Genomic DNA, 26,580 nt, shown 5'->3' with positions numbered 1-26,580 from the left:
CAACCAAAATAAGAACAACAATTTAGAAACAAAAAACAACCACTACCCACAGAAATTTGAACTGGATGGAAATCCAATGACCAAGGAGTTAAAGAAGACGCATTCATCCAGACCAGTAGGAGGGGCAAAGACGGGCAGAAGGTGGAAAGGGGTAGCAGCAAAGCGGTGGCTGGTGGACCCTGGGTGCGCAAGGCAGCAGCAGGCAGACCCAGTGAGGCAGTGAACTGAGGAGGGGCATGGCATACAAGGTGGCTGGTAGACCAGGCAGTCCCACATTTGGATGCAGATAAACCAGGTGAAACTGGGGAGTGAGACATACCACACAACCCAGGGTCCCAGTGCAGGGAAATAAAGTCTCAAAACACCAATTGAAAACACCTGTGGGAACTGAGGCAGCAGAAGAAACTTCCAGCCTCACAGGAGTGTTTGTTGGAGAGACCTACAGGGTCCTGGATTTCCCACCCACATGGAAATCAGCACCAGAAGGTCCCAGTTTGTTTGGGGGAAGTGGAGGAAGTGACTGAAATCCGGCAGAGAGCAGACCAAGCACCAGTGTTCCTCTCGAACACCTCCCCCACATAAAATGTCACAACTCAGCAACTGGGTTGCCCTGCCCTAGAGAACACCTAAGGCTCCACCCCTCACTACATAACAGGTACACTGAGACCAAAAAAAAAAAAAAAAAAGAAAACCCCCAAATGAAAGAACAGATCAAAGCTCTAGAACAAATACAATCAAGCAATGAACAGATAGCTAACCTATCAGATGCACAATTCAAAGCACTGGTGATAAGGATGCTCACAGAATTGGTTGAGTTTGGTTGCAAATTAGATGAACAAATGAAGGCTATGCTAAGTGAAATAAAGGAAAATGCACAGGGAACCAATAGTGATGGGAAGGAAACTGGGACTCAGATCAATGGAGTGGACTAGAAGGAAGAAAGAAACGTCCAATCAGAAAAGAATGAAGAAACAAGAATTCAAAAAAATGAGGAGAGGCTTGGGAACCTCCAGGACATCTTTAAACATTCCAACATCTGAATTATAGGGGTACCAGAAGGAGAAGAAGAAGGGGAACAAGTGGAAAAGTTATTTGAACAAATAATAAAGGAGAAATTCCCCATTCTGGCAAAGGAAATAAGACTTCCAGGAAGTCCAAGAATCTCAGAGTTCCAAAGAACTTGGACCCACGGAGGAACACACCAAAGCACATCATAATTACATTAGCCAATATTAAAGAGAAGGAGAGAATCTTAAAAGCAGCAGGACAAAAGGAGACAGTTACCTACAAAGGAGTTCCTATCAGACTGTCAGCTGATTTCTCAATGGAGACCTTACAGGCAAGAAGGGGCTAGAAAGAAGTATTCCAAGTCATGAAAGGCAAGGACCTACATCCAAGATTGCTCTATCCAGCAAAGCTTTCATTTAGAATGGAAGGGCAGAGAAAGTGCTTCCCAGATAAGGTCAAGTTAAAGGAGTTCATCATCACCAAGCCCTTATTTTGTGAAATGTTAAAGGGACTTATCTAAGAAAAAGAAGATAAAAAATATGTACTGTAAAATGACAACAATCTCACAGTTATTAACAATGGAACCTAAAACAAAAACAAAAACAAACTAAGCAAACAACTAGAACAGGACCAGAACCACAGAAGTGGAGATTACATGGAGGGTTAGCAACAGGAAAGTGGTGGAGGGAGAAGGTACAGAGAATAAGTAGCATAGATTGAAGGTTGAAAATAAATAGGGGGAGGGTAAGAATAGTATGGGAAATGCAGAAGCTAAAGAACTTGTAAGTATGACATATGGACATGAACTAAAGGGGCAGGAATGTGGGTGGGAGGGCAGGCAGGGTAGAGGGGAGTGAAGGGGGAAAATGGGACAACTGTAATAACATAATCAATAAAATATATATTAAAAAAAAGAAAAGTATAGGGTGCAATGAAAGCTTATCAGAGAGTAGGTGATCCATGTGAAATGTCCAGAAAAGTTTCACTGAGTTCATTTAATAAATACTATATTGTAAAATTGAATAAAAAAGAAAAAGGAGAAAAAACTAAAAAATAATCCATGGTCTAAAAAACAAAAAATCCTAGTATTACAAAACTCCTGAGGTAGAAAAGAACATGGCATGCTCACAGACCTGACACAGGCCAGTATGGCCAGGCAGAGAAAAGGCAGAGAAGAATGGAATACATGGCATGAGGAAATACTCAAAGGGAAGCCTTATAAGGAGTTTAAATCAAGGAAAGGGCACAAACAAGTTAGACTTTATAAGATTGTTAACTGCAGTATGAACCATGAAGAGTTCGATTTGGAGACTATTATTTTGTTGGTGTAGGTGAAAGATAACAATAGCTTGGATTAAGGTAAATATAGTTCCAGTATAAACACCAAACTGTTAAAGACTATCAAAGAGTTCTGTAAATGGGAGGAAGCAATGTTACAACACTTATAAATACAACACATTCAGCTAACAACTACTAAGCACTTATTCTGTATAAAGTGATTTACATATATTTTGTAATTTTAAGCTTTAAACAACTCTAAGAGATATCTCAAGTTTATAAATGAGAAAAGCAGAGATGTAGAAACACAGTGACTTTCTCAAGGTCAAACAGAATAAAAAGCAATGGAACTGAGATCTGAATCTAAGTATTCCTCACCCCAGAGTCCTTAATCTTAATTACTATGTTCAATACTGCCAGCCAATGGTACTTTCACGATGAAAAAAAAAATAGCTTACAAAATCACACACCAAGTTAGTTATTAAGTAGAATTTATGGGTATTTATTTTATTATGCTTAATAACATATGGCATATATATTCTCTTATATATAAAATAATAAGTAGGGGAAAATATATGCCAAGGTATCTGTTAAACTTGCAAGAGGTAAACTGCAAACTTAGTCCTGCATTTTATTGGCATCCAATATAGCGGAAAGCAGGCCTGCATATATTCAACAGTGATGAAGTAAGATGTGGCAGACTCTAAGCTAGGTACAAAGGATAGAAAAAAAATGAGTTGCCCAGAAGGCCAAATATTCTAGGCCTAAATTATAAAAGCAAGTTCTTTTCAGAGTCCCCAAAGATAACCATGTAATGAATAACATTTTTAACACATTAAGAATGAATAGAGAGACTGAAATAAACTGATTTGGTAAGGGTACTGAGGAAATAAAGCACAAAAGAACAGAAGTATAACAGCAGTTTTCAATCCTGTCTCTACATTAGAATATACATTGGAAAATGATGAGGACACCAACCCAGAGCAGTATTAGACCAAGTGAGCATCTCTCTGGATAAGGTTGAAGTACCTTGTTAAAACTCAGGTGATTCTCATGTGCAGCAATGACAATGCTGAATACACTCTAAAAGCTAAGCCAAGAAGTTTGGTCTTGATTTACTATATAAAAAGTCCTCCAACAATTAAAATTACACCAATTTTCTTAATCTTTTTAAAAATAAACATTGCAATAAACTTTTAAAAATCTAAAAAAAGAAAAGAAAGGAAGAAATGAAAAGTGTATACCTGTAAATGGATCAGCTCCAGCCACGGAAGTTCCCACACCTGCAGACCCTGGCACATAACGACCTCCACCTAAAATTCAATACTCTGAGTGAGCAAAGGTAACTACAAATTGTGAAGTTCAAACCACCCCTCTTTACATCCAATAATGTATATTCATGATTAGTCATACTTTGAAATAGTATCTTTATATGTAATAAATGGACTGTAAGTTTAATACAGAAAAATGCTTAGAATAGTACCTGGCATTCAATTAGTGTCCATTAAGTGTTAACTATGAAAGTAACTCTCAAGTTATAAAACATTAGATGCCTTACACATTATAGTTATAGAAGTTAAATGAATTATGAAAACAGTGAATTGGAGAAAGAAATTAAAAGGTTTCCATAATGAAATGTGTAAACTATTCTACTAAAATAGAGAAATAGGACTATCTAACTACAAGGAGTAAAGAGACCAGGTGAGAGTTATGGATGCTGTGACAATAGCTCAGTCTCACATTTTAAATTATACTTGTGGCTGTCTCATTGAAAATTGAAAGAACAGAAGATGAACAACAAGTATAGAGAGAAACAGCAGAATCTGGAGAAGTTTGGAGTCCTAGACTAGGCCTTTGTAGGAAGAAAGATGAGCTATCGTTTTAGCCCCAGAATTTAACATCTAGGAATTGGTATAACCAGTGTAATAGATGAAGAACAAGCAAGCAAAACTAAAATACAAAAAAAATTTACACAGATGTAAATAACAGTAGAATTAAAATAATAAAGAACACAAAATAACAGAATCTGAGCTTTTACTATATGCTAGCTAGCATGCTAGGCATCTTATAAGCATGTGCTCATTTAAATATTAATTAGATACTACTATTACAATAGTTATTACAGGAAGGCTGAACAACTTGCCCAAAGCATTATGCAGCACAGTACAGTCCCACACTTTTCTAAATATGGTTCTCTGACGTTTAGAGAAAGTTACCTGTTCAATATGCAGATTCCCAGGGCCTACTCATACTAGCCTAGTGGTTCTCCAAACTGACTTCACTTTACAACCCTATAGTGAGCTTTTACACAAACCTAACAGCAAACCACACCCAAGACCATTTAATTTAAGCAGAATCCATGGGTGAGGGGTCAGGGCAATGGTATTTTTTAACTGCCTCACAAACCTAATATGACCAAATCTGTGGGAAGGACCATGAAATAAGTAATTAAACAAGCATCCCAGATGATTCTAATGAACACTGGAAGTTTGACAACCACATAAAAAAGGAAAGCAATAAAGACTTAAGATGGACCTTAAGTTGTAAGCCAGACAGGCTAACCTTTTGGTCCAGTGATATTGGTAAAACTGGTGAAACAACATCGACAATACTAATATAGCTAACATATTATTGAGGGCTTAAATATATTCCTCCTAGAATGCCTTACATGTATTATTTAATTTTCATAATATTTCAGTTTGGTAGGTGGTATTATCTATTTTTTATAATAGTTGATTCAGTTGTCCTTATAATGTTGTAATTCTCATGGACTTTAGTATGCTATCTTGCATATCTCCATGATCACTGCATCTTCTGAGTTACTGACATTGTGCAATAGTGAGACATGCTCTGGTTATGATGGAGTTCTCTTGATTTTGTTGTTATTGAAGCTTGTTATGTTCCTTCTGTTCCAAAAAAGATCTGCCAATGAGATTCAGGAACTCTGGTGTTCTAAGTTTCAGTGCATTATTGTGCCTGAATCTACTGATAGAGAAAGTCATCATCTTATCTACTCTTCAGATCCTCACTATCTTTTCAAATTGCATTTGTCACCACAAGATTTAGCTTTACAGTTAGTTATTGTCATAAGCTAGGTATCAATGCACAGGGTACAGCTATTTGTATCTGGTCCACCAATTCATTCACAGGAGAAAGAGTTCATGAGAGCAATTCACAACCTCATGACACTGACCCAAGATTGTTTGCTGGTCCAATCTATGCTTTAGAGAGGACTGTATGTTGGCAAAACCAATGAATACCATAAACACTATAAATCTCTTCCCAAAACTGATACATTGTCCAGGAACTCTGGCTGAAGATCCAACAACAGCATCATAAAATATATCAAAAAGTATTCTGAAAACAGACTTCTTCAGCTACATTGAAGTCCAAGTCTGGCCAGTATTTTTCCAGTATTGTTGATGCTGAGGCATGCATACCTTGGTAAATAGTCACTTTGAAGAGACACACCAACACTTTCAGGGCTTCATGAAGGCAATTAATAACTTAGATTAGGAAGACTAATCCTGGGTAGCTGGTGAACTGTCTCCTTCCACACTAAGGCAAATATGCCTGGGCAGACTTCTTGACTGCACTGCTCCATCCAATATCAGGGACTCACATGGCTCCTTCTCTCAGAGACTCATGATTGGTAGCATCTCGCCAGTGATAGCACTCATGCTGTGTCTTGGTTGGTGGGCTCCCCTATTATCTAATTTCACAGATAAAAAAAATAGGCTCAGACAGGTTCAGTAACTTGCCAACTTGTCATAGCAAGTAAGTGGTATAGCCAAATTTTGAACCAAGGTCTGTCTGGCTCTAAAACCTATGCTCTTAATGACTCTCCTGGCAGGAAGGACCACTGGAGAAAATGGTGAGCTATAATAATATGCTATTTAAGAGACATGAGGAAAGTCACAAAAGTACTCTAAGAAAAAGCAAAAATTAGAAGTTAAAGAAAAGGAGATCCACCAAAATTGGACATATAAACAAGGGAAGTATCAATTATTTAGTGATATCTCCAAAATGATAAGCCATATAATGTAATATACATTCAGTGTAGATACATTAATCAAAACTGCATCCTACCTGTAAAAGGATCTGCTGCAGGCGGTAGATTAGAAGATTCGGATGAAGAGCCTGGAACATACCGACCACCACCTGTACATGCAAACGAAGGAAAGACTGAAGTATGTATGCCACAATTTTGAATTTCATAAGTAACACCATGGTTACATTAGAAGACTCTAAGCTTGGAGGAAAAGAGAAGGGCGAGGCTGTTACATGGAAGAACAACAGAACTTACAGTAAAGTATGTTACAGTTGAAAAGACTAGTAAGAAACTAAAATTTCAATGCTTCTCCAAGCTTTGTTTTCTTAACTTTAATACTTTATTACATCTTAGCCCTTGTTTAAATATTAAAATAACTAAGAATTCAAATATAAAAAGAGAAATTGTGGGTGGTCTCTGGCCTAAATAATATATACATACAATCAATTTCTATTCCTATACCAATTCACTAGAATTCCTGCTGTTGCTTCTGCTATCAAAACCACAGGCATCAAATGCTAATCTTTTAGAGAACCACTGAGTTCATTAATTCATGTGTCAAACAATGCATTTAGTGCTAGGGATCCAGCAGAGAACATGATTGCTTGTATCCACTGAAGCTTACAGCTTACTGAAGAGAATTACAAAGGGGATGAGTGCTACAAAGGAAACAGTCTTCTGTTTTTATCTTTATAAATGTGTCGTGCGTGTGCATGTATGTTTCATTAGTACCCCTAGGGAAATAATCACAGACATCTACAAAAAGATATATGTAAGGATGTTCATAAAGTTAAAGCTTCAGAAAAGCAAAAAAGCCAAATAGCTGCTGTATTTCCAGATTGGACCAGCTGTTTTAGTATCTGTCCTTGGTCCCATAAAATAGCTTACACAATATTGCTATTATATGTTCACTTTTGCATTACAGACTGAAAGTCCACCAACAGAAATATCCAGGTAATAAAAATGTTCCTGGACCTCCTTTTTTAATAAAGTGCAACTTTTGGGAAGGTTGCATCATTTATAGTTCAGTAGTAAGTCAGTCTCATAATTCTTTTTAAGTCAACATACAAATGAGATTAGCTTTACTGTGTGAACTAGCAATGGAAATATGGAAAGAGGAGGTAATTTGGGAGCATGAAGTATCTGTCAAGGAAGAAAAAAAGAGGATATGGGATCCTTCCTTATAAAACAAGACCAGTAGCAAATTAAAAATGGAGTCAAAACTGACAACAGCATAACATTAATAATACAGTACTAATTTCAAAATTTTATTTAAAGCTTGCCCTACACCTACAAAAAGGCGAAGCATTTTATTTCATCCTGTACCATGGTTTTGGTTCCTGGGGCCCAGAACTCACGCTTATACTCAGGCTAGAATTATAATCTGTTTCCTAGGAGCCAGGGCTCAGACTACTACTACTAGGATTACAATTTATGGACTGGCATGAGAACCAAATCCCATTTATAAAAATTGAGACACTGTATGTTACAAACAGGTGACTCGAAATGAACATGTGGAATATAAGTAACATATAAAACTACCCACAGTTCAGCCCCAGATGTGATGCACAACTAATCAATTTAGCCTCATGTGAAAACAGAATTTCATCAAAAAATATATTTTTAAAAATAAGTACTATACAGGCCCTGGCTGGCATAGCTCAGTGGATTGAGTGCAGACTGCAAACCAAAGTGTCGCAGGTTCGATTCCCAGTACATGCCTGGGTTGCAGGCCACGGCCCCCAGCAACTGCACACTGATGTTTCTCTCTCTCCCTCTCTTCCCTCTCTAAAAATAAATAAATAAAATCTTAAAAAAAATAAGTACTATATAAAGGAACACAGAAGCTTTTTATTTCAAACTACTACATGAGAATTTCTTAATTTTATTTAGTTTACAGTGTGACATTTTTGTAACAGAACAATCTATAATCATTTTTATAAACACAGAATTACTATATAATTTGAGGCTTACAAATATGAACATGAAGAAAAACCTACTGTAGATCTTGGTTTTTGTTTAAACAGCTAATCATAATAGGCATTTAAATATATTAAATAATGAAAATCAACCAAAATAGATGGAAGCACATTAAGCCTTAATACCAACCCTAACTCACCTGTGAACGGATCTGAAAAACTTGTGTTTCCAAGTCCCAACATTTGACCTTTTGTATTATCAATAATAAATTTTGCCACTTGATCCAAAAACATGGGATTCAAATCATTCTTCTGTAAGAAGTTGTATGCAGTTAACCAAGGATCATCACTGATGTTATATGGCAATTTATAGGATGGTCCACCTTCATTGACATCAATTGAGAAAACATAATCAAATTCCTTTAATAGGAATATAAAAAGGAGATAATTACTAAGTTTTCTGTTCATGTGTATTAATGACATATATAGTCAGATATTATGTGTTCTTTATTTTAATAATTATAGTACTTAAACCTTCTCCAAAATGCAATGTTAAAATCTTCTGCTTGGCATATAATTAATAGCAACCACTTCCATGTGCTACAAGATTAGTATTTCACTGGGGAGAAGAGGTGGGGGATGAATTACAACTACATTTTAATTCTAAGGCCAAAGGAGAATTTCCAGTTGGTTGATTTCAAGGCTAAAATATTAGCTGTTACCATGCCACATAACCAACATTCTGGCATTGTAAGCATTCCCCGTAGGGTCCCACATGTCTTGTCAAGTTAAATACGGGCAGGAAGCATTAGATGAAAGATGGTAGAGAAGCTCCTAATCCAAAATGGTTGGAAACAAATTATGCTAACTACTAAAAGACAAATAATGCCTAATCTGTTTATGAAATGCAGCTTTTCTGCCCTGTCTGGTGTGGCTCAGTGGATTGAATGCCAGCCTGCAAACTAATGGGTTGCTGGTTTCATTCCCAGTCAGGGCACATGCCTGGGTTGCTGGCCAAGTCCCCAGTAGGGAGTACAAGAGAAGCAACCACATATTGATGTTTCTCTTCCTCTTTCCCTCCCTTCCCTCCTCTAAAAATAAATAAATAAATACAATCTTTAAAAAAAAAAAAAAAGAAAGAAAGAAAAAGAAAAATGCAGCTTTCCCTACATGGAAAGAGATTCTTGAAAAATCTAACTCAAGATGGAAAAAGAGAGAATTTCCCCCATAGAAATATAATTTTAAACACCAAAGAAAATTTTATTAGCATGGAGAAAAGGGAAAAGAAAACACTTAATTTATCGAATGCTTTAAGATAGCATAAGATAGGTAATTAGAAAGCAGAAGTTAACATACTTTCCCTTCATATAAAACTTTTCCAGATGTTTGCTGATTAGCACCAGATGAGCCAACAACATCACCAATTTTTATCCACCTCCCTTCGCTAATACTCCATTGGTAGGCTTCGACGCTCTCCCCATCTCTGATTAGACGAGTCTGTCCTTCTCTAGTACCTTAAAATAAAAATTTTGAGAACCAAAGATTAAACAGCAGGGTTAAACTCAGAAACATTTAGATAGGAAATTGTTAACATTAAAATTTATATATAAAAGAGAATCTGTATTTAGGTTTAGTAGAAAATTTTATCAAACAAAAGACTTAAAAATATAATTTACTGGAAAGTGGTGTAAAAAACGTATACTTTATTAAATAAAGGAAGGTTAAAAAATGATTCTAGAAAGTAGCAAGCCCATGAAAATTAAACCAAGCATTATTACTGAGTATCTTCTGACAACACTTTCATTTCAGTACATGATTCTCCATTCTTCTAGCTGCTCAGGACAAAATGTATGGAGGAGTCTGATTCCTCTTTTTTGCAACCCCACAGCCAATCCTTTAGAAAATTCTATCAGCTCTGTATTTAAAATATATCTAGAAGGACCTCTTTCACTATCTCCTTCACTACCCATTGGTACAAGGCACCATCATTTCTCAGTTGTAATGATTAATGGCCTCCTATTCCTACCTTGGGCCCCCTAGTCTATATTCAACACAGCAATCCCAGAAATTATTTCAAAAGTTTAAGGAGCTCCTGACACATCTCGGCTGAGACCCTTCAATGATTTCCCAACTCACCATTGATTAAAGCTTATGTCAATGGAGTAGTGTACAAGGCCAAATATAATCTGCCCCTACTATCTTCTCTTTCTTGATCTTCCTCTACTCCTTCCCTCAGCCCCCCTTCCTACTCCAGCCATGAGTCTTTGAACTAGCTAGCTATTTATTCTGCCTTTGACACTCTTCATACAGATGCTGGCAAAGTTTGTTCCCTTGCCACCTTAAGGGCTTTACTTGAATGTCACATTCTCAGCAAAGCTTTCAGTGGCAAACACACTATCTGCCCTCCACAGTCATGATCCCTTCTGTTCCATACAGTACAGCTGTGGCTGTCTAGTCAGAGATAACATTATTTAGCCCCCTTGCACCTTGCAGTCCCTAGGTGTTACATACTGAGTATATACCTGGCGGCATCTAGGCGGGTGTGATATAGGCTATTTCAAGGCCTACTCTATCATCCTCTATACTCCCCTATTACCCTGTTTGATGGATGAAAATCTACACCCAAGGAATCTTTGACATCACATGTTGAAGGTGGTGGTTTCCATCAGCCTGGCTCCCTGAATAATCCTGAGGAGCAAAATTACTCTACCAACATGCTCCAACATACCCTGCCATCAACTGAACTTTAAATGTGCAGTAAGTAAACTTTGTGTGGAGCCACTGAGATTTTAGGATTAATCTGTGTTTACATGTTATAGCAGCTACTGCTACCCTATTACATGTTCCCTAGCCACTGCATGTACAGTGATAAAACAGCCACAACCATGGCTTTATTCTTCCCTCAGTACTTATCATTATCTGAAGTAGTTAAATATTACTTACTTTTTAAATTAGCTGTCTCCTCATGTAGAACATAAATGTGTGAGAACAGAGATTTTTCTCTGTTTTGTTATCTGTTGTATCCCCAGAGCTTAGAACAATGTCTGGCACGTATAAGGCCCCTAGTAAATATTTATTTATGTATATACATAGTGACAAAAAGACCATACTTTATAAAGAATTATAAAAATATTAAAACATATTAATGCATAGGTTCTCAAAGTTTTGTTTTCAAAATCTCTTTGTAGTCATAAGAGTTATTCAGAGGCCCAAAGAGCTTTCTTTAATGTGGGTTATATCAACTAATTTATTAGATTTGAAATTGAAAATGACAACATATTTACTTCATGGAAAACAATAATTGATCCATTATATTTTGAATAAATATTTTAATGAAAAATGTTTTATTTTTAGAAATTTAATGAAAAGACTGCACTGTTTTCTATTTCTGTAAATCAGTTTACTGTCTTTCTTAATAGAAGACAGCTGGATTTACCATACCTGCCTGTGCATTCAATCTGTTGCCATCTGTTGTTTGGGTTGAGGTATATATACATAAAAAAATGTTGAAAAAGAGAAGACTAGTTTTAACAGTTTTTTCAGAAATATGTATTACACAAGTAACAGGTCCTTAAAAGTTTTAATTTAGAATCTAAAACCATATCGATAAATTTGTCATACACTATTAAGCTAAAATCCATTGTCTATCTTACACATTGAACAGTTTATAACATCATGAACTAGCATTTGGAAAATACTGAATAAGCTATGCAGATTTTCCACATGTTTATACATTATTCAATATCAAAAAAGAAATCACACTTGCCAATAGTGCTACTGATATCATTAGAACAGTCTTGTAAGTAGTGGGAAACTATCAAGCTCCTGGTGGCAGATACAGATGTTCTAAAATTTCAATTCACACTTGAAAGTTTGAATTATATCTTTGGCAACAAATATTGTCAGTTGTTTTCCTTAAAGTGACAAGATCACTATATTCATTTTTAACAAATGCTTGCCATATACCCAAGCCTCAACAACTAATTAGTCGTTCGGCAAAATAAAAATGCCACTCCATGAAGAAGGGACTGGTTCAGCCTGCAAATTAAATGACTGCACACATCCTTCAGACACCAGAGTGCTTTGGTATACTGTATGTGCAATGTGCACTCTGTCATCCAGAATCTATTTCTTAAAATGTACTAAAGGGATGTAAATGCAGTAAAATAAAATTTTCATGCTCCATCAAGGGCATTTTTGAGGGCATATGGCATTTTTTTTAACTACGACTGTGTGTCAGTAAAGAACATGTGACTACTAGACAGTGTGATGCCACTGCCTTGATGTGTGTATAGGGAGCCAGCAGTCTTACCCACCATTGCTTTTTCACCACAAGTGCAATCATTAGTTCAGTGTTATTTGACTTTTACACTAAATAATTAGCAAATCAACTTTTTTTCCTTACTGCTTTAATTCCAAAATTTTGGAATAATTGGTAACAATTTTTACTACTGGATACACTGAAATATTTACCAGGTTCATTCAGATGTTCCCTCCCAGGAAGCTGCTCTGCATTAATGTCCCCTAAATCACCAGTTTTGGAATCAATGGTTGCCTGAGAAAGTTCTTTTTCAAAAGCCTTGATCTCCTCTGCACTCGCTGTCCGATCCGCTGATTCTGTAAACACTCTAATAATACCATCACTGTAAGGAAAAATAAACTGATTTAAGTCATTGCCATAATGTATTAACATCATCATACCTGAATGATCCAAAGCAAAAATAACCTTTATTTGTGAATATGAGAAACATTACTATGTACTTATTGTTGAGCATAGCACTGTTTGTATTTAAGCACACATTGCCCTCTATTATTTTCTAAAGCAATGTATAGGGTGGAAAAAAACTAGGGAAAAGCTACTGGCAAAGGACAGAGAAATATACATTTAACACAATTTCCAATTCCAAATTAAATATTTACCATAAAAATCTTGTGATAAAGTGTACATTTTAAAAGTCAATATTACATAAGTGTTACGATATAAAGATAGTGGTCTGGTTTAATTTATCAAGGGCTCAAATACCCAACATACAACTTAAAAAAGAGCTGATGCTCAATATCTGTTTCTTAGGGAACCATGGAATCTGCCTTTAGTATGCCATTAACTAGCAATGTAACCCCAAATAAGAAAAAAACCAGCCTCACCTTTGGACTAGGTAGCAACCCCAACCTCTATTCTGAGAAAAGTGACTTTATTACCATGATTTCTCAATTCTAAATTTTGGGTGGGGAGGCAAGTTAGCAACTTTCAACTCTACTAACCCTACCCAATTCTACAGAAAACTTTGTTTCTCACATAACCTTCCACTAATTGCTGTGAAATTCCACAGCAATTTCACCCTTTTAATTTATTTATATTTCTTCAACTTTAAATATGCGAAGGGTGGGAGTTTGGGTGGTGAGGGAGGAAATAAGCCAATAAATCAACTGCTAGCCCAGCCACAAAGCAAAATAGCTCCACTTTATTAGATTTCTATCCCAGGGTTTCCCAACCCCAGGCCAAGGTCCAGTCAGTGGCCTGCTAGGAACAGGGCTGCAAAGCAGGAGGTAAGTGAAGCTTCATCTGTATTTACAGCCTCTCCCCACTGATCGAATTACCACCTGAGATCCCCCTCCTGTTAGATCTGGGCAGGAGGCATTAGATTCTCCTAAGAACATGAACCCTACTGTGCATGTGAGGGACCTAGGCTGTGTGCTCCTTATGAGAATCTAACGCCTGGTGATCTGAGGTGGAGCTGAGAAGGTGATGCCAGCAGTGGGGCTGCTAATAATTGTCATTAGCCGAGAGGTTTGACTGTACAGAGACCATAATAAATCAATTCCTTGCAGACTCATATCAAAACCCTATCAGTGAGTGGCAAGTGATAATTAAACTGCATTATGGTGGCAAGATATAAAGCGCCCATAAATAACCCGCTTTGTGGAAAAGTGGTCTTCCACAAAACTGGTCCCTGGTGCCAAAAAGGTTGGGGGCTGATCTATCCCTTACTGCTTTTTCTTCTTGCCTTCAATGCCAGAATAGTCTATAATCTTTCATCCATTGTTGCCTCTTACTTACCTTCTTCCATCATTTTCTACCAAAATCTGATGTGCAACTCACGAATAACATCTTTTAAACCAAATCCAAAAGGTTTTCCAACCTTCCGTCCTTAATTCCTCATGTACTTATTGACAATGATCACAATCTCCTGCCAAAATCTCTCTTTTACCACCTCTGAATTTCAACACCTGGATTTCAACATCTGGATTTCTTTTTCTGCTTAAGCTACAGGCTTCTTTTTCTCTACCCACAGTATGTCACAAAATTCAGTCTTTAGTTTTCTGTTCCTCCCCGACTATGCTTCTTTCCTCAGTGGAGGGTGGTCCACCACTTAACTTGGGCAGTTTTATGAAAATCTTTATCTTCAGTCTCAATTGTTAGGCTCAAGTCCAACTGCCCATGATGCGCTGGCATGAGTGTGGCAAATCACTTAGATTCACAAAATCTAAAACCAAACTCATTACCTTCTGCACTAAACTAATTCTCCTACGTACCCATTTTTATTAATGAAGACTTCCAGTCACCAAAAGTTTGATACTTTATCCTTTTCTTTCATTCCATTTCTGATCATTTTCCTCAGCACTGTCTCATTTTTAGTCTCTTATGCAGTAGCATTGTGGGGCCAATATTTCAATAACTTCACACTCTTACCACTGAGACTCCTTTCTGATTGGCTTTCCTTCCCATGGTCACCACTAACTAAATAAAACCCACATATTTAATAAGTCACCGGTTCTGCTTTAATCATATCACTTCTTGTTCAAGAGCTACAACCCTTTAACCCTAAGCACTGAATCTAAATAATGCCTGGCACTGAAGGTTCTCCATAATAAAGCCCTCCTTACCTATTATCCACTTTTCCCAACATTAATCCTCTACCATTTTCCATCTTTTCCTAAAACATTACTTTCATTTCCATGCCACATCTTTACTTCTACTCTTTCTTTTGATAAAAATTCTCATTTCCCTTCTTACTCATTATCTTTTAAAATCCCATCCAAATCTCTTCTCCAGAATGTCTCCCTACACCAATCTCTACCTTCTCCAATTTCTTTTGCATTCAGTGTTTCAACTGCACAACTTACAGAACAATACTGGAATAATATACCCTGTATTATTAGTGTAATAACAGCTATTATACCTATTACTATTTTATTCAATAACAGAATTGTGCATATAGTCTCTCCAATTCACATGGAATTCCTTATGGCTAATCTCTGTGCACTCTAATGCCTACCCAAGTCCTGGACACATATTATTTACTGACTGACTAGAATATAAATACCTTGCACCAACCACAATGTCACCATTATCTAGCACACAGCAGCACCATATAGACTGAGCTGGAAGTCGGATTGTTTGAGCACATTCTCCATGTTTCCATATTCTCAAAGATCTGTCTTCTGCTGTTGTCACAAAATCTAAAATTAATGAATTCAGGAAAAATTATTTTGAATGAATAAAACTAAGTACATCAATACAAATCATCTTCCTAGATAGGCTGATCTTTTTTAATCCAGAAAGTATTTTAAAATTATAGTTTTAAATTTTATGTATTTGTCACTTTTATACAACTTTAAAAGTCACTGATTTATTTTTAAAGAAAGGGGAAGGGAGGGAGACACAGAGGGAGAGGAACATTGATGAGAGAGGCAACAATCGGCTTCCTCCCCATGCCCCCAACAGGGGACCTGGCCCGCAACCCAGGCATGTGCCCGGTGAATCAAACTGGCGACCTTTTGGTTCATAGGCCTGCGCTCAATCCACTGAGCCATACCAGGCAGTGCTAAAAATCATGGTTTTATACATTTCACATTTTACATACTACACCTAGATATACTTTCCTGATACCTAAGAACTTTTTACAACAAAACCATCAAATGTGAATTAATATAAAGATCATATAATTTTCTCCTTTAGAAAAAAATACTTATGAAATAAAGTTACTATATTATTCAAGTTACAGTTAGTAAATTGATTTAAGTCATCAGCCCTCATTCCCTCACCTTAAGAATGTGAAAAACAATGGCCAATACAAAATTTTAAAAATGAATGGTATAAAATAATCTTACCTTTAGAATTTGGAAAGACAGATATGCTATAAATATAATTTGTATGTCCATAATATACGTCAAGACACTCTCCAGTGATTTGCCACCTTCTAATACTGGCATCATTTGCACAGGAAAGAAATTCTGTTTCACTCAAAATTGCCAAACCTCTTACACAGTCTTCATGCCCTGTATTAAAAAAAATCAATAAAATACATTATTTTGTTGATGGCTCTATGTAGTTCATCAACATATGGTAAAACATCAGTGAATAGTAAAACCTGATTTTCAAGTTTGAGAAACTCATTTTTTCTGTAGAAAAGCTGGGTAACCAAAATTTTTGTTCAGCAATCTCTTTTTCATCACCAGTCTTAAGAAATTACCATATTTTACCATATATAATGTGCACTTTTTTGCCCAAAATTTTTGGGAAAAAATAAGGATGTGCATTATCTATGGGTAGTACTAATTCTGTATATAAATTCTTTATGTTTATGCATTAAAAGTATTACTCTAGAAAGCACTAAGGATATCCATATGGAAAATAATACTCTGGAATGCAATAATCAGTTTTGTTTCCAAGTATAAATAAATACAAAATTGAATTAAAAATTAAAACACAAGATTTTTTTTCCCTGAAAGTTTGGGCCAAAAACATGGGTACACATTATACGCGGCACAATATAGTATTTTATATTTATTTAGTCTTCTCCAGCTTTTTTTGAGCATTTTATGTTTTTAATATATTTTATTTATTATACTATTACAGTTGCCCCATTTATTTTCTCCTCTTTATTCCCATCCGCTCTGTACCCCCATTCCACCAGCATTACCCTACCGTAGATCACGTCCCATGGGTCGTACATATAAATTTTGGGGCTCTCCATTTCCCATATTGTTCTTAATTTCTCCCTGTGTATTTTGTACCTACCATTTATGCTTATTCCCTGCACCTTTCCTCCTATTCTCCTCCCACCCCTTCTCTGCTGATAACCTTCCATGTGATATCTATTTCTGTGAATCTGTTCCTGTTCTAGCTGTTTGCTTAGTTTGTTGTTTTTTTTAGGTTCAGTTGCTGATAGTTGTGTTTGTTGTCATTTTACTGTTCATAGTTTTGATCCTCATCTTTTTCTTAGATTAAGTCCCTTTAACATTTCTTATAATAAGAGCTTGGTGATGATGAACTCCTTTAACTTGACCTTATCTGGGAAGCTTTTTGTCTGTCCTTCCATTCTAAATGATAGCTTTGCTAGATAGAGTAATCTTGGATGTGGGTCCTTGCCTTTCATGATTTCAAATACTTCTTTCTAGCCCCTTCCTGCTTGCAAGGTTTCTTTGAGAAATCAGCTAAGAGTCTTACAGAAACTCCTTTGCAGGTAATTGTCTCCTTTCCCCTTGCTGTTCTTAGGCTTCTCTCCTTCTCTTTAATCTTGGCTAATGTAATTAAGATGTGCCTTGGTATGTGCTTCCTTGCATCCAAGTTCTTTGGGACTCTGAGCTTCCTGGACTTCCTGGAATTCTATTTCTTTGGCCAGATGAGGGAAGTTCTCCTTCATTATGTTTTCAATTTCTTGCTCTTCCTCTTCTCCCTCTGGAACTCCTATGATTTGGATGTTGGAATATTTAGATTTGTTCCAGAGGTTCCCAAGCCTCTCCTCATTTTATTGAATTCTTGTTTCTTCATTCTGTTCTGGTTGAGTGTTTATTTCTTACTTTTGTTTTAAATCATTGATTTGAGTCCCAGTTTTCTTCCCTTCACTATTGGTTCCCCATATATTTTCCTTTCTTTCACTTTTCATTGACTTCACTTTTTCCTCTATTTTGCAACCATAAATGAACTACTTCTGTGGTTCATCCTAATTACCAGTGTTTTGAACTGTACATCTGATAGGCTGGCTATCTCCTCGCTGCTTAGTTTTATTTTTTCTGGAGCTTTGATCTGTTCTTTCATTTGGGCCATTTTTTTTTTTGTCTCTGCACACCTGTTACATTGTAAGGGGCAGAGTCTTAGGTATTCACCAGGGTGAGGCAACCCATGTGGCACTCTATGTGGGGGAGGGGTCTGAGAGGGAACAATGCCACTTGCTCAGCTTTCGGTGACTTTCAGTCACTTCTTCTGCTACCCACAAGCAAATTGGGCCCTTCTGGTACTGATTCCCAGGTGGGTGGGTTTGTGAACGTTCTAGGATGCCATAGGTCTGTCTGTCCAATGAACTCTCCTATGAGGCTAGGAGTTTCTTCTGCTGTCTCAACCCCCACAGGTTTTTTCAGTCAGGTTTTGAGGCTTTATTTCCCCTTGCTGGGACTATGGGTTGTGTAGCCTATCTTGCTCCCCAGATGTTCCTTCTGGTTTATCCGCACAAAAACATGGGAACAGTCGCCTTACCAGCTCTACCAGTCACTGCCCACCCTGGTCCCCCAGCCGCTGCCTTGCTGCAAGTTCTCTCTACCCCTGTTGCTAGTCTCCGCCCCTCTTCCCAGTCTGGATGAATGCTTTTTCTTTAACTCCTTGGTTGTCGAACTTTCATCCAGTTCGATTTTCTGGCAGTTCTTGTTATTTTTGTTTTAAAATCTGTTGTCCTCTTTTTGCTTGTGTGAGGAGGCAAAGTGTATCTACCTATGCCTCTATCCTGGCCAGAAAGCCTGCAATTTTTTTCTGAAAACCCTCAGAAACATAACTTTGATTCCCCACAACTCTCCTTTTTTACCTGACAATTCAATTTTTCTTACCCAATAGTAAAACTAATTCATAACATATACAATATTTAAAAATAACTGAAATATATAACAAGGAATACATATCCCTTAAGTTTTATACCACACAATATGAAAATTAATACTTATAAAACACCAGAGAAAATTAAGAAAAACTAAGATTATAAAAGATTACAATAATTTAAATTTGAAATATAAAATACATCAAAGTAAACTTTATTAAAATATGCAAGAGTAGGCTGAGAGAGATTTTCTACACCCATCTAATCATAGGCAATTTTAAAACAAGAATTCACGTTTCCTGACTAATTATTCTACCTCTTGATTCGGCCAATATGCAAATTTAAAGCCAAACACTGCTGATTTATTTTTGGGAACATTTCATAATTTATATAAATGCAAGCATTAAAAATATAAACTAAAAACCAATGATTACTGAGTTTTTAAAACAGTAAGAATTTATGCAATAAACTTCTTATATAATGTTAATTATGTAACTGGAGATACAGTTGACAAAATTCAATTTATTTCAATATCACTTGAAGCCTTGTAGAAAATGTCTCTGATTTTTTTAAGAACAAAACATTCTTTGAAGCTTCTAATCTAATAACAAAAATGAGAAGTCAAAACCTTTCTCTTGCTCAATTGATTGTCTATCACGGATTAATAACAACTTGATACACATATGTATACGTGAAAGCAAAAACAGAGATGTTTATTAGAACTCACTGTCCATTTTCCATCTATAGATAGTTTTATCTTCAATAGGGATTTCTCACAGTGTTATCCTCCACAGTGGTAATCAAGTTTAAAAAAGTAAATAAAAGAAAAAAAAAAACAACAAAAAATTCACACCAGTATAGGAGTTATTTAATAGCTGAGGTATAAAAAGAGTACCCACCTATATTCTGGTTTCTCTTCAGATCATGTAAATCTTTTGCCTTTTACTAAAAAAACTACCCACCTAAACCACTAAATAAATATAGCCTGAAATGTATTATTAAACAATATACTTCAATATTAATGAAAGCATTTATGTTTCCTCAATATATGAAGGTAACACTACTGAGCCTCCAAGGTTCAAAATGAACATGTTCAAAGGACAAGCAAAAATGTAACTGCGTGCCACAAGGTACACATACATAGTTCATAAAACCACATTCAGAAATTATAGGCAATGAGGTACCTATTTATTAGTGCAACCTGGATTTTAATGAGAGGTTTCAAAATATCTTTTAAAAAGGGGCTTCTGGCAAGATGGAGGAATAGGTGGACGCACTGTACCTCCTCGCACAACCAAGAATAGAACAACAATAATTTACAGATATAATATCACTCAGAACTGTCAGAGGATTTATCTGAATGGAAGTCGGACAGCCAAGAAGTTGAAGTAGACCCGTACATCCAGACTGGTAGGGGATGACGAGCCGGGTGGGCGCGGGGCTGGCGCGGGTCGGCGGCGTGCGGAGGTCAGGGGAAATTTGGCACAAAATCGGTGCAACAGCCATCTGGGGCGCAAGAACGCAGCGGTGATCCCTGAGTATGCAAGCTGCGGCTGGCAGACCCAGTGAGGCAGCGATTGTGGACCAGGGCAGAGCTCACAGCCCAGGATCCCAGGGAAGTGCCTGAGCCCAGGAGAACGGAACTACTGCCATTGTTCCCTCCCGTCCCCGCTCCCACCCCCGCCCCCACATATAATGTCACAATCTAGTGACTGGGGTGCCCAGCCCTGGTAAACACCTAAGGCTCCACCCCGCCGCCCCCCGTAACAAGAGCGACCAGACCGGGAAAAAAAAAAAAAAAAAAAAGGAGAGACAGGAAAAGACATAAGACACGTTTCCAGCAGAACAGATCAGTGCCCCGGGACTCATACTTTTGAGCGACCAAGAAATAGCCAATCTATCAGATGCACAGTTCAAAACACTGGTGATCAGAAAGCTCACGGAATGGGTTGACTTTGGGCGCAATTTAGATGAAAGGATGCAGGTTACCATAAAAGAGATGCAGGAAGATATACAGAGGAGAGCCAATAGTGAAAGGAAGGAATCTGAGTCTCAAAACAATACAGTGGACCAGAAGGAAGATAGAATCAACCAAGCAGGAAAGCATGATGAAATAAGAATTCAAAAAATCGAGGAAAATCTTAAGAGCATCCAAGACACCTTTAAACGTTCCAATATCCGAATTATAGGGGTACCAGAATAGGAAGGGGAAAAGCAACAAATTGAGCACGTATTTGAACAAATAATAAAGGAGAACTTCCCCAATCTGGCAAAGGGAACAGTCTTCCAAGAAATCCAAGAAGCTCAGAGAGCCCCAAAGAAGTTGGACCCAAGAAGAAACACACCAAGGCACATCATCATTACATTAGCCAAGGTAAAAACGAAGGAGAGAATCCTAGAAGCAGCAAGAGATAAGGGGACAGTAACCTACAAAGGAGTTCCCATCAGACTGTCAGCTGATTTCTCCAAAGAGACCTTACAGGCAAGAAGGGGCTGGAAAGAAATATTCCAAGTCATGAAAGACAAGGACCTACATCCCAGATTGTTCTATCCAGCAAAGCTCTCATTTAGAATGGAAGGGCAGATAAAGTGCTTCTCAGATAAGGTCAAGTTAAAGGAGATCATCATCGCCAAGCCCTTATTTTATGAAATGCTGAAGGGACTTATCTAAGAAAAGAAGATAAAAAAAGACATGTATAATAAAAGGACAGCAAACTCACAATTATTAACAACCACACCTAAAGCAAAACCAAAAGAAACTAAGTAAACAACTAGAACAGGAACAGAACCACAGAAATGGAGGGCACATGGAGGGCTAGCAGCAGGGGGGTGGGAGGAGGAGAGAGGGGGAAAAGGTACAGAAAATAAGTAGCATAGAATGTAGGTTGAAAATAGATAGGGGGAGGGCAAGAATAGTACGGGAAATGTAGAAGCTAAAGAACCCACAAGTATGACACATGGACATGAACTAAAGGGGGGGAACGTGGGTGGGAGAGGGGGTACAGGATGGAGGGGAGTGAAGGGGGGAAATGGGACAACTGTAATAGCATAATCAATAAAATATATTTTTAAAAAATCTTTTAAAAAGATACATGGGTGACATATTTCAAATACCACTTCCAAGCTTCTAAACCTTTGAGAAAAAGACCATTTGAATAAATATGAAGCAATAAGATGGTAAGAGGTGTATACTGTGATATTACCTGAAAAAGTCCTCTCACATCTTCCAGCTTTCCACAGTTTAATAGTTTTGTCTGCAGATCCAGTTAACATTAAGCCCTGTTCAGGTAAGATCTTTACTGCCCACACTGCAGCTGTATGACCCTGTGAGTAAAATGGGTATTAATTTAAGTTGCCACAAGTCATCATATTTAATTATCTAGAACTTTCACACAGAACTACCGTACCTGTAAAGTCATCATGCATTTGTCATTCAGCCACACTTTAGCAGTAGTGTCCCATGAGCCACTAAGTAATGTCCCAAATTTTCCAGATGAAAGACTACATACTAAAGGAAAAAAAGGCATTAGTGAACGTATTTTCATCTAGAAAAATGCTCAATCTTGTTAGTTATTAAAGCACTGCCATTTTAAAAACACTTAACAGAGATGCAGAAGTGTGTACAGTATTTATGACTCTGTTGTCAGGCTGCCTGGTTGCAAGTATTAGAGACGCCACTTATGGGCAGTCTGACCACAAGGATATTACTTAACTTGAGATTCCTCATCTGCAGAATGAGGGAACAGGATTACGTGGCTTGCACAATCCCTTCCAGCTCTAAAAAAACTACATGGGAAGACAATGTAAATGATTTTAATATAATTTTAAAAACTGATTTTAGAGAGGTGGGGGAGAGAGAGAGATGGACAAACTGACATCGATATTGTTCCATTTATTTATGCATTCATTGGTTGCTTCTTACATGTGCCCTGATAGAGGACATAACCTGCAATCTTGACATAGCAGGACAATGTTCTAAACAACTCAGCTACCTGGCTGGTGCTAAATGATTTTGAAATGCTATTAATAAAGATGTTTGTCACTATAGTTGAAATGATAAAAAAAAAAAAAAAAACACACCAGAGCCAAGCTAAATGTGCAACAGTAATGGAATGGTTAAAATGTTTCACTAATGTAAAATTATACAGGCTAAAAATTACAAATGAAAAATTATCTAAAAATATGGAAATGCAACCCCCTCCCCAGAACTCTCATTAAAAATGGCAGATTGTTTAGAGTGATGCTATAAATGGTATTGATCTACAAGGACAAAGGCAACTGAAAATAAAACAACTGACTTAGCAAAATGGAGGAAGATTATAATTTAAACACCCACAGAGAGGAATTCAGAAGCACAGTGACTGGGCCTACAACTGTAAGACTCAGTATGCAGCCTCTTGCTTTCATGAAGGATGGAGCTAAGCAGAGGCCTGAAAAAATAAGAGTGATTCACAGTCTGCATATGACACAGTCAAACAACAGATTTCTCCTCTCAGCCTACAGTGTCAGGAAAGTCCATCCTCACTCACTGTAGGAGATGGAGATTTATTCTCTGGCCACAGGAGCCAATTTAAGAGGATTCCAATGGCCTGACATGGGACAATTTAAGAATCAGAAAAAAAGATGTTAGGAAACCAACTCATTTTTAAACTCAGTAAAAGACGTGGGAGAGGGGGCAAGGAAACACTTCCATGGTAACCAAAGAGTTTATGTGGGAAAGTTTTATATAAAAAAATGCTAACTATTAAATGCAGAAATAATGGTAGAATCAGAGTATAATCATTTTGAAAACAGTGAAATACTGGATCTATGCAATGATCATCAATAGATGCTAAAAGTCATTACATAAGACTGATGGGAATGTTATAACAAATTGGTGTACAACACTTGAATCCACTGTTCAATCTGAACATCACAAAAAAGAGGTATCACATGCCTCTTAATGTGCTACACAAAAGTACACAATACTACCTATAAAGTATTCATGTTAAAAACTTGAACCTGAATCTCGGAAAACTTCTAGATCTAACTAATAGTTTATATGACATATAGGGCACTGAGGAACATGTTAAAGGGAATAGAAAAGCTCTAATCAGCAAAGTTCAGATTGTGGGAAATTCTACAAGTAAAATAAGCTGGTTTTAAATGGAGGAGGGTAAGGAACTGACATATTGAAAGATATGTGGACCTTGGGTCATTAAACTAGAAAAAACATTTATGAGATAACTGGGTAAATGTGAACATTCACTGGATATGTGATAATAAGAAATAAGGTTTTGTTTTATTTCAGGTGTGATAATGATTTAAAAAAAAAAAGAAAAAGAGAATCCATATTGTTTAGAGTGGTCGGCAAACAATGGCCCATGGGCCACTTGTACTATATAGCGCACAAACTAAGAATGGGTTTTACATTTGTTGAGTGGTTAGGGAAAAATAAACAAAATATACTTCCTGACGTGAAAACTATGTAACTTTCAAATTTCAGTGTCCATAAATATTTACTGAAACACAGAGAGACCCATTCATTTATTTGTCAATGGCTGCTTTTGAACACAATGGCAGAGTAGAGGAGTTGTGAAAGTAACCAGATGGCTTGCAAAGCCTAAAACGTTTACTATCTGGCTGTTTTCAGAAAAAGTTTGCCAAATACTATTTTATAGCTGCATACTGAAATATTTACAAATGCAACAGTATACTGAAAATTTCCTTTAAAATAATGTTGTGGAAGAGGGGAAAGATGAAACAAGATAGAGCTTATGTGGATAATCCTTGAAGCAATGTAAAATACATGGGTGGAACAGATTATTATTCCCTACTAGATATGGGTGTATATAACTTGATGTAAATTACTGTCTCTACTTCTGTATGTATTGAAGATTTCTATAATAAAGTTAAAGAATCTGTATCATTCTGTATTGAAGATTTCACATATATACATAGCATTTTCCAAACTCCTCAAGGAAATTCAGTTTGCAGTGTTTCTTTTTATGGCCCATACTATTTGCTTACATATGTCCTAAAGTATTCCAGATACATTAAAAAATAAGGACACATACTGCACTGATTTATACTGAATATGCTTAACACTTTATAACAAAGAGCTGCTAAGTCATACACAAATCCAGGAATATTAGGAGAATCAGAAATAGTTTACACAAATCCGAGAAAAAGAATTATTTGACAGTATTCCTCCTTAAAAATAATACCAGCACTCTAAACACATTCGATTTCCTGTATAAATACAGACATAACAGTCAAAACATAAAGAGATACTCTTAGTTTTCCTGAGTAAAGTCTTTTCACAAAATAGTTGAAAAACCAAAATCACAAAGTGTATCAAAACTATATGGACTCTTCCTTTTATAACTGATCGCTTTACTTTTTAAATAGACAGCAGTGGGCAAAATTAGGTTTATAGTTGTCAGTATGGGAACACAGTTTATTCAGGTATTATTATTAATTATTATACTATTTGTATTACAACTGTAAACCTACTTTTGCCCACTTCATGCTGTATAAGCATGAAAAATTTTACTGAATACAAGAGTAAATCTGTAACCACATTTGCTAGGAGAATGCTAACCCAAAAAGATTTTTACTATCAAGCCGATTACCTATAGGTAAACAAACATAATATAAACCAGGAAAAATGTATATGTAAATTTTACTTTCAAAAGGATGAGTTTTCTTAAATAGAAAAAACCTAAAACACTATACTCACCAGTATTTTTGTGACCTTTTAGTATATAAAGTGGTGCTGGGCTCTCCAGTGAGTAAATACAAATATTGTGGTCATTTCCTCCAGTGGCAATTAGTCCATGGGGGTACACGTCACTTGAAGGTATGATGCACACACAAGATACAAAATTTGAGTGGCCACTCATACAGTGCATTTCTGTAAAGCCCCTGTTAGGACTGGAAAGACATAATAAATAAGACATAATTGGTTCCCTAACTTAGCCGGGGCATAGTGTCAAAGTACTCATTTTCATTTAGTGCCATGGTTTAACTTTATTGTAGAGAGTACACACTATGTCAAGTATCTATTAAAATACTAAATACCTCATTTACACCAGCTACTACAAAAGTTTACATCAGATTAGGAAAAGTTTAATTAGGTTTCCACTGATAATAGTATGTTAATTAACAAGAACAGGAAGAAAAGGGAGGGAAACAAATATCTTTAGTGGTTTTCCTCATCCTCCATCTTCATTTCTACTTCTCAGTAACTGTTACCCTAAGAAATCCTGGGTGAAGTGAAACATTCATGCAATTAGGATAATGGAATCCACTGTCCATAAACCTTAAATATGGATAGTTGAGGACATTTTCACACTATGAAACATTAACCTCGTGCCCTTTAGTATAGTGTATCTACACGGAATACCAATCATCCTCAATATGGAAACTAAAGGAACTAATACAGCAAGGAATAAATCATTGCTCCAGGGACACAGCATATCACCTCCCTACGGATTAGAATGATTACCAATTCGTTATACACATCAGTTCACTT

At 36.7% G+C, this 26,580-nt stretch overlaps 1 protein-coding gene across 1 annotated transcript in view; it reads right to left on the bottom strand.

The window, feature by feature from the left end:
* The window catches only part of PLAA (phospholipase A2 activating protein), a 40,130-nt gene that overhangs the window by 6,176 nt on the left and 7,374 nt on the right, over window positions 1–26,580 (bottom strand). The window contains exons 2-11 of the mRNA XM_028509554.2: window positions 25,786–25,979; window positions 22,472–22,572; window positions 22,268–22,388; window positions 16,369–16,536; window positions 15,582–15,717; window positions 12,730–12,899; window positions 9,613–9,770; window positions 8,457–8,676; window positions 6,376–6,447; window positions 3,531–3,599 (exon numbers count right to left, since the gene is read on the bottom strand). Of these exons, the coding sequence (XP_028365355.1) occupies window positions 3,531–3,599; window positions 6,376–6,447; window positions 8,457–8,676; window positions 9,613–9,770; window positions 12,730–12,899; window positions 15,582–15,717; window positions 16,369–16,536; window positions 22,268–22,388; window positions 22,472–22,572; window positions 25,786–25,979 (1,409 nt within the window). The remainder of the gene's footprint in view (window positions 1–3,530; window positions 3,600–6,375; window positions 6,448–8,456; window positions 8,677–9,612; window positions 9,771–12,729; window positions 12,900–15,581; window positions 15,718–16,368; window positions 16,537–22,267; window positions 22,389–22,471; window positions 22,573–25,785; window positions 25,980–26,580) is intronic.

Source organism: Phyllostomus discolor, chromosome 3 (genome assembly GCF_004126475.2).
Source record: "Phyllostomus discolor isolate MPI-MPIP mPhyDis1 chromosome 3, mPhyDis1.pri.v3, whole genome shotgun sequence".
In the NCBI taxonomy this organism is placed as follows: Eukaryota; Metazoa; Chordata; class Mammalia; order Chiroptera; family Phyllostomidae; genus Phyllostomus; species Phyllostomus discolor.
This window is presented reverse-complemented; position numbering and strand designations above follow the sequence as displayed.